We start from the raw sequence: 12,644 nt of genomic DNA on the forward strand, positions 1-12,644 counted from the left end.
GATTGAGAAAAGGCCATTTAGATGTGGCAATTAAGAGATCATTGATAACTTTGAAGAGAGAACAGTTTCAGTTGAATGATGAAGTCAGAAGCCAGCCTGAAGTTGAGAAAAGAAAGGAAATGGAGGCATCGATCATAATAGCCTTGATTTTTAGCACAAAACAGAGGAGAGATATGGGAAAATAGCCAGCAGGGATGAATGGATCAAATGAGGGCTTTTTTGAGAGTGGGAGAGACATAGAGATATTTGTAGGCAGGAGCAAAGCAGCCAATAGACAGAGAATGCTTGAAGAAAAGTGAGAGAATGGAGCTGATAAAAGAGGGAATCTTCAGGAGAACACTGGATGGAATAGAATCACTTGTGCACGGAGAGAAGAGTTGCCTCTTCATTTGAGACCAGGGGGAAGAAGAAGGTAGAGGTCGAAGACTTCTGAGATGACAAAGAGCAGATAAAAAGGAGATCTTGGCAAATGGTTGCAGTTTTTTTCCAAGTGAAATTGCAGTAGTTTCAAAGTCTGTTTTTTAAGGTTGTCTTAATAATAATATAGTTATGAAGCTCTATTTTTTTTAACAAGATTACCTTTTTTCTCTACTTTCTTTTTGTTTTTCCTTAAATTTTCCCCATTTTGTTTCTCAGTCCTGTACCAGGTCCTTTTCCTCTACTGTTACATCTTCCCAATGGACAGACTATGCCTGTTGCCATTCCTGCCTCAATTACAAATTCTAATGTACATGTTCCTGCTGCAGTTCCAGTAAGTTTGAAATTAAAATATGATTTTTTTTTCTGGCCAGCAAAGGGAATATTAGTAAAAATAAATATAAAATATGTTTCAAGGCTGATAATTTTTGTTAGTAAGTTGTATTATAAATTTTTAAATAATTACATAGTATTGCAGGGAAATTTTGAGGTAAAATATTTTTTCAGTCAGCTAGGTGACATAGTGGATAAATGCTGGACTTGAAATCAGGAAGATCTTAGTTCAAATCCAGTTTCAGATACTTATAAGCTATGTCAGTCAGTCAGTCAATAAACGTTAAGCACTTATCTTGTGCCAGACACTGTTATAAGCAGTGGAGGCACAAAAAAATGTAAAGGATATATCCTTACTGCTCGGATGGAGCTTGCAGTCTAATGGGAGAGACAGCATGCAAACAACTATGTACAAACAAATTATAAACAGGATAAATAGGAAATAATCAACAGGGGAAAGACACTAGGTTTAAGAGAGATTGGGAATGGTTTCCTGTACCAGTGAGATTTTAGCTGGGATTTGAAGGAAGCCAGGATATGAGGAGAAAGAGCATTCCAGGGTTGGGAGACAGTTAGTGAAAATGCCTGAGTTGGGAGGTAGAATATCTTGTTTTAGGAATAGTGAGGAGGCTAGTACCACTGCATCATAGGATATATTAGGGGTGGGGTGGAATTTAAGGTGTAAGAAGTCCAGAAAGTTGGTGGGGGGTGGGAGGGCTTCTTTATGAAGAACTTTGAACATCATACAGTGGAGGACCCTGGGCAAGTCATTTAATTTGACCCATGCCACAGTTTCCTTATCTGTACAATGAAAGTAATATTAGTACCTACCTCTCTGTGTTTTTGTGAGGATAAAATGTGACAGTGTAAATCACTTTGCAATCCTCAAACTGATAATACAAATGCTAGCTGTTACTATTACTATTAACATTATTAAATTTGAGTAGTTAGGATTTCTCCATTCAAAAGTATATGGTGTCTTGACAGCTTCTTAGAAATATAATGTAACATAGAATATTTCTTTTAGCTATTCCTTCAGTGTTAGGCAGCATAGTGGAGAGTGGAGGGCCAGCCTTGGAGTGAGAAGAACCTGGGTTCAAGTCCTGCTCATTCTAAGACTACAGCCAAGTTTCTTGTTTCAGGCCTTTCACTAGATGAGTTACCAGGCTGCCTTGGGGGAGGGAATTTCCATATAGGAAGTTTCTGTACTGCTAAATCTCAGATCTCACCATGACCACCACTCCCACAAATAATACAAGGAAGAATTAAAGTTATTCTATATCCAACACTATTTTAATGAATTTTTCTATACTTTCTCTCTCTGTGTATATGTATATATACATATATTTCAGCTGTTATGTATCTATATGTGCATGTAATACTCATATGCTTTTTAAAGCCAGATTTTTAGCTTTAAAGGTTTGTGTAAAAGATCACTGTTAATGAGTAATACCAGGCATCCTACAAGTGAATTTAGAAATTGTTAAAAGCATTATGCTTCTTTATATTTTAATGATAAAGTTGGGAATATAAAGTCCTTGTGACTGCTTCAGTAACCAACAAAAATTATAATCTTAAAATGCTGAAAATTCAAACTATGGTAGAAGCAACCTGAATGTAGTGCGCTTTGACTTTATTTCAGTTTACATCAGCTTCGGTAGATTTAATCAAAAAGAAGATTCTACTCCAAATTACTCACCAAAAAAAGTATCTATGCAGCCCAGTATTTATAGCCAGCATAATGCTTTGTAACAATTATTTTAATAAGGACTTAAAATACCATTCAGTCAGATACAGATGGCCTTCATTTAATGAACTGCTAGTAGTAGTAATAGGGACACAACAACTAATCCACCTCTTTCAGGCCAGTGTTAGATTTAACCTTGCAGGGAGTGTCTCCTGGGTTGAGGGAGTGGTGGAGGTAACTATTCTATTAACCTTTTCTAAGCCAATATTAACTCTGTCCTGGTTGTTTCTGGTTTCTTTAAAATGTCTGATAAAGGCTAATTACATTTATACACTTAAGATATTTTTGAGTGATACACTGTTTATCTCTGATATCACAGTCAGAGTACAGCTATGGAAAATTTGTGAGAAATTTTTTTTGCAAGAATACATAGTGAAATTTTGGAACTTAGTAGTCAAGACAGAATGACAGAGTGATGAAAAAAAGTATGGTTGTTAAATTAAAAAGGAAGAATTGTGTATGAGTATGTATTTCCTTGTCCAGTTGTGTGTGTTATATGTGTGAGTATATACATACATATGTATGTACCATATTCTCAGTTGCTAATAGGCCTAGTGTGTGAGAGATTCCGAGGTTTTGGATACCATTTTTGTTATATTACCTATAGTATAAGCAGAATGAGGCTTCTACTTATGTATTCTGTAGAAAAAATAAATTTTAACATGTTTGCACAGCTTGTTAGACCTGTCACCATGGTGCCTAGTATCCCAGGAATCCCAGGTCCTTCTTCCCCACAACCAGTGCAGTCAGAGGCTAAAATGGTAAGTGAGGTTTTTTTAAGAATTCTTTTAAGTTTCCTTTGAGTCTGTTGTGGATCTGTTTTTTATGTAATGGTGCCTGATTTAAGTGTGCCACTTAGTCCCTGTAAATGCTTTATTCTGAAAGTTTTTTGTAGAGCATTAGAGAAGAAACTAATTCTTCAAGAAGACAAACTGCCCATAAAGTATGAGCTGATTCAGAAGGCACAGGCCCTGCTCTGAACCACACACAACTTTAAGGCCACCTTTATGTGTTGATTCAAAAGTTCCAAACTCCCTTGCTCCTCCTGGTGGAAGCTGTTTACATTGCAGCAGGAATTTAGCTCATTTTCTTCTAAGGAGGTACAAATAAGTAATGTTACTGAAGTTACAGTAATCTTTGTCTCCTGCTGGAGAAAAATTTGCAAATATTCTATAGGTTGGTTAGGCAAATAAATGATCAAACTTATCTTAAGAAAAGTCAGAATTTTGCATTTGTCACAGACAGTAAGAAACCTAGTCAGAAAAAGCAATATTAACAGTGAGAAGAGGACTCAGCTGGGAATTAAAAGGCCTGTGTTCTAGTCCTAGCTCTGCCATAATCTTGATGTGTGACCGTAAGCATGTCATTTAACCTCACTGAGTTTGTTTTGTCATCTGTAAAACGAAGAGGTTAAACTAGTTGATCATGAGATAATAATTGTAAATTGTTTAACATAGTGCCTGGTACATAGTAAGTGCTATATAAATGTTAGTTATTATTATATCTTGTATATAGGTACATATACTATATACATATACCTTCATATATGTTTATACTTGTATGAGGCATTTGTTACTCTGGCACGACGAATTCAGTATCTTCCAGACCAATAAATCACTTATGGCCAAGCAATAAATGACATACATCACCTGCACAATAAATGGCTCATCACACTGATTTAATAAATGGTTTACCATTGTAGTCGGAATAAATAATTTATTGTGCTGGTGCAGTGAATGAAATATATTGCTTACAAAATAAATGTAAGTATATAAGCATTTTATAAATATAAAATGTAAACTTTTATAAAAAGTAAAAGCGTATAAATATTTTTAAAAATAAATTGATCTCTTTAAGTCCCCTTGCATTCTAAGAAAGCTATGAATGATTTGATGATTTATTTTTGCTTTTTGGTGAGGTAATTGGGGTTAAGTGACTTGCCCAGGATCACACAGCTAGTAAGTGTCAGGTGTCTGAGACTGGATTTGCACTCAGGTCGTCCTGACTCCAAGGCCAGGGCTCTATCCACTGTGCCACCTAGCTGCCCCTGAAATTTTTTTTTTTAAATTACCATGCAACGTAGGCACTTCTGGGCCAAATCTCTTTGCCATCAAGAAAAACTCTTTAGGGAAAGCATTTCCCAAATTTATTTGTAATGGAATACTTTAATAGTGTCTTTATCCAGCTTATATGGGGAGATCAGGTGGATTTGAGCAGAAGGAGGAATCATGAAGGTTATTTGGAGATCTTTGTAATTATAAAGAAGACAGGAGATTGAATATGGGAAGGAGAAATTTGAGTGGGCTTGAGGAAAAGTTGGAGAGCTCAAACTGATGGAGAAAGACTAGAGCTGGAGGAAAAGGAAGACTTCAGCTGGATGTGATGGTAGTTATTAAGATCAGAGAATGACTTACAACATCACTAATGTGAAAATATGTTTAATGTGAATGTAAATGTATAGCCTGTATCAGATTGTGTGCTGTCTTAGGGAGGGTGATGGGGAGGAAGGGGGAGAAAAATTTTAAACTCAAAAGCATATGGAAGTGATTATTGATAAATCAAAATAAATTAATAAAAAAAAAAAAAAAAGACCAGAGAATGTAGTAAAATAAAGGAAAGGAAGTTAGGTATGGCAAGTTGCTAAAAGGTAAAGAGCACTAAATCAAGGTGAACAGTGAAAAGAGCACTCAGCTAGGAGTTGGAAATCCTTAAACTAATTCTAAACTTACAGATATACACAGGCAGTTTGCCCCAGCCTTCTTCTCTAAGTGAGCTGCTAGCAAGAACAACAAAGGACTAAGAATCACACTTCCAAAAGATAAGGAGTAATTTTGCATTGCCCTGCGTAAATTATGCGGTAGTTTGGCAGTGAACCATGGCTGCCACCTATTCTCAAAATATGAGTTGATCTTCCTTCTAAAAGAGGAAATAAAGGAGCTTGAGAAATGTCCTCCACTCTCCAAGTTAACTAGGATAATGAAACATTGCTTACAAAAATGGAAGAAACACTTAAGTGTGAAAACAAACCAAAAAAAAAAAAAAAGACATCTGAAGAGGTAGAGGGGGATTCTTACCTGTGTCAGTAGATTTAAGTGTAGAAGAATGTCATACAGAGTAGAAAAAGGGAAAAAAGGCATTTCTGCCAAGTAAAAAATATAAAGCGCTTCCCCAAAGAGACAGAAACTAGATCATCTGAGAAAAAAGAAGAGGAGGAAGTAGCTGTTTAACCTCCAGTAAATGGTAACTGTCAGTTGAAAGACCATCCAGTTAGTTTAAATGTATTAGCCTAGCCCTCTTTGGATTTAGCCAAATTGAAAGAATAGGAGGAAGAGAAATTTGTTTATATGTATGTTCAGCAAGCTAAGTACCATATCAATAAGTATTTACTATGTGCATGCACTATCCTAGATCCTGGGGATACATGTACAAAAATTCTAAGTTTTCAGTGAGCTTATATTCTAACGAGGGAGACAAACACATGTAAAATATATGTGTGTATATATATATATGTGTGTATATATATATGTATCATAAATAGAAAGAAAATAAATACAAATGCATAAGGTAGTTTGGGGGGGGCACTAGCAGTTGAGGAGATCAAGAAAACTTCATGTAAAGAGTGTTACCTGACCTTCATCTTAGAAGAAAGAGACCAAGATTCTTTGAGGCAGACGTAAGAAGGCAGTGAATTCCCCATGTCATGAGGGATGGCTAGTGCAAAGGCAAATGTTTGAGGTACAGAAAGGCCAGTTTCATTGAATCACAGAGTACTGGAGGGAGATTAATGTCCAAAGAAACTAGAAAGATAGATTGGGGCCAGGTTGTAAAGGCCTCTAAGGCCAAACCAAGGGTTTATATTTGATCATAGAGATAATGGGTAGCTACTGGAGTTGGTTGAATAAGGGCATGCCATTGACAGCTTTGCACTTGAGGAAAATTACTTTGTTACTTAGCAATGTATAAGATAAACTGGAGTATTGAGAGACACCTAAAGGCAGAGACTTATTAGGAGGCTTAGGCAAGGGGTGATAAGAGCCTAAAGTAAGGTGGTAGATGTGTGAGTGGAGAAAAGTCTAAAAAACAAAATTTAATAAGTGATTGGATATGTAGGATGGGGAAGAGTTATGGATAATGCTGAGTTTATGAACCTGAGACACTGGGAAGAAGGTAGAACCTTTGAATGAAATAGAGAAGTTTGGAAGAGGAGAAACTTTAGAAGAAAAGATGAGTTCAGTTTTAGACATGCTGTTTAAGATGTCTCCAGGATATCTACTTTGATATGTACTTTGAAATATCCTATAGGCAATTGGTGATATTGTACTGAATCTTGGAGAAGAAATTGGAACATTATATGTAGATCTGGGATTCCTCTGCATTGAAATGATAATTAAACCCTTGGGAACTGAGGAAGAAGAGGAAAGGGCCCAGGACAGAATCTTTGGAAATGCCAACCGTTAGGTTATCATCATGTGGATAATGTGGATTTGAATCCATGATAGGGATGATGAACTATAAAAGGAGACTGAGAAATCATCAGATAAAAGGTGAACCAAAAGAAAAGAGGGTCACCAAAACCCACAAAGAAGAGCATATCCGGGAGGAGAGGGTGGTCAATGGTGTCACCTACAGCAGATAGTTCAAAAGGAATTAGGAGTGAGAAACAAGCATTGGATGGCACTACTCTCTGCCTTTCTTTTTCACGTTATATTCAGTCTTCAAATTTAAAGAATTTCTAAACCATCTTTGCTCATATGAAAGAATTCAATTATCTTTCTGATTAGGGAGATTTAAATTTATTTAAAGAAGATTCCTTTTGAAATGTAACCAATGTGACTGTTTAGATATATTACTAAATCCTTAAATGGTAGCATTATCTTTTTCTTTCTGGTGGCTGGTCAGATTAGCTAGAATTTTACTGCTGGATAGGTTGATCCATGGACTTCTTGGGATTACTGTTCAATGAGGAGTGGCAGCCTTTCATGCCCTGCAGACACTGGCTTGACTAAGTTGGTATTGTGTTCTCTTCAGCTGGAAGTGAAGACAATAGATCCTTTAAAAAACAACAACAAAAAACAAAAATCCACCTTCTCAGAGTCCCACCTCTTCTCGCCTACCCCACTGAAAAAGGTAAAACAAAAATGTCTTTTGGAATGTAGTTTAAAATTGTTTTCCAGAATGGCTAGATCAATTCACATTTCCACCAACCATGCATTGATATACCTAAATTCCCACATCCCCTCCAGCATTTGTCATGAGTTGCTTTAATTTAATTATCTCTAATTATTTGTGATTTAGAACTTTTTTTCTTGTGGCTGTAGATAGTTTGGATACTCTGCAACAGAAACCATTCAACTCTGGATGCTCAGACTCTGCATCTTAGCACTTTGGAAGCTTCTAACTCTACAGAAATGATGAACATGTTGATCTGGAATGAAGCATGGTAGAAAAGAATGAATACTGCAGAAAACTCAAAATGTATTAATAAACACATTTACTAGAATATATAGTTGGGAGGGGGCACAGGTGGCACGGTGGATAGAGCACTGGGCTTGGAATCAGGAAGATTCCTTATCCTGAGTTCAAATCTGGCCTTAGACATTAGCTGTGTGACCCTAAGCAAGTCATTAACCCAGTTTGCCTCAGTTCCTCATCTGTAAAATGAGCAGAAGGGAATGGAAAACATTACAGTATCTTTGCCAAGATAATCGCAAATAGGGTCACAAGGAGTCAGACACAACTTCGATGACTGAACAACAAAGAAGGATGTGGTAGTAATTCTGTAAAATATCAAAAGATTTAAAATAAGAAATGCTCAAATCACCACAGTAGGTTCTATTGATAGTTGAGTTTGGTATCTGGCAAATAATTGTATTCTTTTTTTTCCATTTAAAAAACCCCATATTCATTTCATGTTGTTTTGAAATCACAGAAATAAGGTGAGAGAAAAAAATCCAAGGAAAAAAAATGTAACTGAAGAACACAGTGTTTCCCCAAAGTTCTCAACTTTCACAGTTTGTATTCTAATATGTGTAACTTAAAATATCCTTGCAAATAGTCGCCTGTCTACAGCAAATAATCATTTGTTAGTCAAGAAGTAGAGAACCATGATTACAATGACTAGAAAACACGTGACCCGCTTAGGTAGATAATTGTTCATCTTGAATTTCACATTCAAAACTTCCATTTATTTTATAAAATTCATTAACTATATACTCATTTGACAAAATTTTTTGATCACATTAAAACCAAAGAGGTTTGTTGGCATTTTGCATTCAAAATAGAGATAATGAGTATCCATCTCAATTATATACCACACTCTTAAAAGTTATGCTTGTTAAGAAGTAAAATGGCAATTTGGGAGTGTGACATGGTTCAATCACTCTTGTTTCATGTCTTCTCATTTATTTTTTCCCATCTATTTATCCCCCAGAGTAGCAGGTTGCTTCACTCACAAATGAGTTCTATACTAGTATGAAGTTGGAAATGTACATCTGTTTTATAATATAAATGGTATTCTGTATTATGCATATAATCAAATTTGCATATAACTGGGACATTATCAAAAGACCTTTAGTCCAGTGATTTTGCAAATTCAGATGAATCAGTGCATTCATCAATATTCTTACCATTTTCTCCTAAAACATAGCCTTAAATTATTTTTTCCTTAATTGATTATACTTGCTCACTTCCTCCTTCTTTGTGGATATGAGAGATAACAGTGGAAAGTTCTAAACCATCAAGTAAATTATTGCCATCATAATCATGTATTTTGAAATAAAGGAACTATAGTTCTTGTGGGGACATCTCTGATTTGGTTTTTGGCCTTAATACCTTCTAGGAATTTCATGATATATTTTGTCTGACACTTTATCCAGGTAAATACCACAGTGGTTTTTGCAGACTGTGTGCTGCTCCAGCACCTGTGTAGGAGAACACTGCAAGCAGACAGCACAAGAAAGTGTTTCTAAGCATCTTTGTGGAACTCGTACTTTTTAGTGTTCTTGCTTTCATCCTGAGGCTTACATTCCCTTTCTTTTAATATAAAGTCCACCAGATGGGTTGGACTTAACAGGTCTTATTTCCCCTTTCTTCTTCCTGTCAGTACCCTTTGAAAGATCATGAAGACAGGAGGTATAGTACAGAATTGGAGAGAGACGGATGCCTTTTCTTTTCAGTAAAGGAAGGAGTAGAAGCTGTAAGTTAGAGTCTAGTGGGTTGACTTTGAGTTCTTTTAAAAATCTATAATATACATATATATATATAATTTTTTTTAAGTGAGGGAATCGGGGTTAAGTGACTTGTCCAAGGTCACACAGCTAGTACGTGTCACGTGTTTGGTCTGAGGTTGGATTTGAACTCAGGTCCTCCTGACTTTAGGGCCAGCGCTCTATCCACTGCGCCACCTAGCTGCCCCTATAATATATTTTTAAAAGGATAGTTCGTGAACATCTACACAAAGAAACAGTGATCAAAAGGAGAACATCATTTCCTTCATTAGGAACAGGTCGTGCTGGATCCTGCTTTTTTTTTTTTTTTTTTTTTACACTGCTACTACAAGATCAGAGTTTGGCTTAACTTTTTTTTCTAAATTAATTAATTTTTAGTTGTCAACAATCACTTCCATAAGCTTTTGAGTTTTAAATTTTTCTCCCCCTCCCTCCCCACCTTCCTCCCCAAGAGAGCATGTATTCTGATATAGTTTTACATATACATTCCTGTTAAACATTTTCACATTAATTATGTTGTAAGGAAGAATTAGAACCAGTAGGAGGAGCCACAAGAAAGAGGAAACAAAACAAAGCAGAAGGAAAAAAGAAGAGCAGTAGTATGCTTTGATCTGCATTCAAACTCTGTAGTTCTTTCTCTGGACGTAGGTAGCATTTTCCATCATGAGACTTTTGGAGATGTCTTAGATCCTTGTGTTGCTGAGAAGAGCCAAGTCTATCAATATTAGTCATCACACAACATGGCTGTTGTTGTGTACAACGTTCTCCTGGTTCTGCTCACTTCACTCAGCATCAGTCCATACAAGTATTTCCAGGTTTTTCTGAAGTCTGCTTGCTCATCGTTTCTTATAGCACAGTAGTATACCCCGACTTGTTCAGCTGTTCCCCAATTGATGGGCATCCCCTCAATTTCCAATTCTTTGCCACCACAGAAAGAGCTGCTATAAGTATTTTTGTACATGTGGGTCCATTGTACAATGTTTGTACAATGTGGGATACATTGGCTCAATTTTTTAAAAGCCTTTGATGAGACCCTTCTTCTTCTTGTAGAAAAAGTATGCTTAACTAGGTGCAAAATAGATAGAATCAGTTAACAAGCATTTATTAAGTGTCGCTGTGTGGAAATCACTGCGGACACAAAGACAAAAATGAAGTAGCCCTTGCTGTCAGGGAGCTTGCATTTTCTCAGGGGCAGGTGACAATATGTGCATTTATAAGGCTATAAAAAATAAAATCAAAATAAATGCAAAGTATTTTAGGGAAAGAAGGAACTAGCATTTAGAGAGTCAGAAAAGGTTTCATGTAGAAGGTAGTGTTTTGAATTCAGTCTTGAAGGAATTAAATGATTGTGAGATGAAAGTGAGGAATGAGAGCATTCTAGGCATGGAAAATATCCAGTGCTAAATCAAGAGAGGGCTACTCTAAGGACTAGCCAGCAGGAAGACTGGCTTTGTATGAGTCTAATATCGCCTTGAGTGTTTTGATGTCACCTTGAAAGTAGATTCACAGTGGAATCATCCAGGCATCTGTCCTTAGCCTAGTGCCATTTAGTGTTTTTATCAGTGACTTGGATAAAGGTATTACAAATGACAAAAAGCTGGCAGGTATAGCTAACATACAAGATGGGAGAATCAGGATCCAAAAAGATCTTGTCAGTCATTCAGTCACACACACTTATTAAATGCTTGCTATGGGCTAGGTCATGTGTAAGGAGCTAAAGCAAAAGTGAAATGGCCCCTACTTTTGAGGCATTTATAGTCTGGCAAGGAAAAACAATATGGAGAAGGGGGCAGAGGACTTGTAACTAGAAGGAATCAACAAAGATTTTACACAGAAAGTGGTCTTTGAGCCACCTTGAAGGAAACCAGGAGTCAGAGATAAAGGGATTTGATCCCAGGAATAGAGGCCATCCAGTATAATGGCATGAATTGCTATGTGTGGGACAAGAGAGATCAGTTTGGCTAGATTACTACTTTTGAAGGGAAGTGCTGTGTCATATAACCAGAAAAAGAAAATGGAGACAGATTGTGAAGCACCTTAAATTTAAATTGAAATTATTTGAGTATATATATTTGCTTCTAAGAAGTATTGGGGAGCCCCTGGAGTTTATTGAATTAGAGTAATGATTTGTTCAATCTTACACTTTAAGAAAATCACATTGTCAGCTGTGTGAAGGATCATTTGGAATGGGAAGATTTGAGCTAAGTTAACCAAGTAGCAGGCTGTTATAATAGTCCAGACAAGAAGTGATAAGAGCCTGAAATAACTGGTAGCCATGTTAGTGGAAAGAAAAGATGTAGTTGAGGTAGAAATGACAAGATTTGGCAACTGATTGGATATGTGGAGTGAATGAGATTGAGGACCTGAAAAGGATAATGACCTTTACCAGGGTTGTGAACCTGGATGTTGGGAATAATATTAGTGTTCTGAACAGAGCAAAGTTTAGAAGAGTGCTGAAGTTTTAGGGAAAGATAATGAGTTCCGTTTTGGATATCCTAGTGTATATCCCCTTTCAATAGTAACAACAACAAAAAGTGTTGTGAGCCTCCAAGGTAATTTTATATTCTATTGATAATCTTTTAGGTTTCTTCATTGAGGCTTACAATAACCACAATGCTATTTTTTGCCCCCAAAAGCTCCAAATTAAAAATTATGTTATAAATTATAATTATAGAACATAAAATTTTATTCTACATGTAATTATGAAAAGTCTAAGTATAAGATTATAAAACTAAGTATAAAATGGTTAAATTATTTCATGTGGTGCATTCTGTAAGAATTAAAAATAAGTAATTCAGGAAGACCTTATACTTACCGTTATCTTGAAGACTTCATATTAAATTTCTTTATTTTATAAATTTTGTTGAATGTCATAGCATTTTTAATGAATTAAGTTACAACTTGGAATACGTGTAACATAA

The 12,644-nt window shown here is 36.0% G+C and overlaps 1 protein-coding gene across 3 annotated transcripts in view; it reads left to right on the plus strand.

Annotated features, from left to right (window-relative positions):
• Window positions 1-12,644, plus strand: part of ATF2 (activating transcription factor 2) — a 116,827-nt gene that overhangs the window by 67,612 nt on the left and 36,571 nt on the right. For 2 of the 3 annotated variants that reach the window (XR_003569435.1, XM_027866012.1), the window contains exons 9-10: window positions 637-751; window positions 3,172-3,258. Coding sequence is in view for 2 of the 3 variants with exons in the window: in XM_027866012.1 (XP_027721813.1) it covers window positions 637-751; window positions 3,172-3,258 (202 nt within the window). In the remaining variant the exon portion in view is untranslated. The remainder of the gene's footprint in view (window positions 1-636; window positions 752-3,171; window positions 3,259-12,644) is intronic. The other variant, XM_027866013.1, reaches the window with a different exon arrangement.

The sequence above is a fragment of the Vombatus ursinus genome, unplaced genomic scaffold (assembly GCF_900497805.2).
Source record: "Vombatus ursinus unplaced genomic scaffold, bare-nosed wombat genome assembly UNPS02014779.1, whole genome shotgun sequence".
In the NCBI taxonomy this organism is placed as follows: Eukaryota; Metazoa; Chordata; class Mammalia; order Diprotodontia; family Vombatidae; genus Vombatus; species Vombatus ursinus.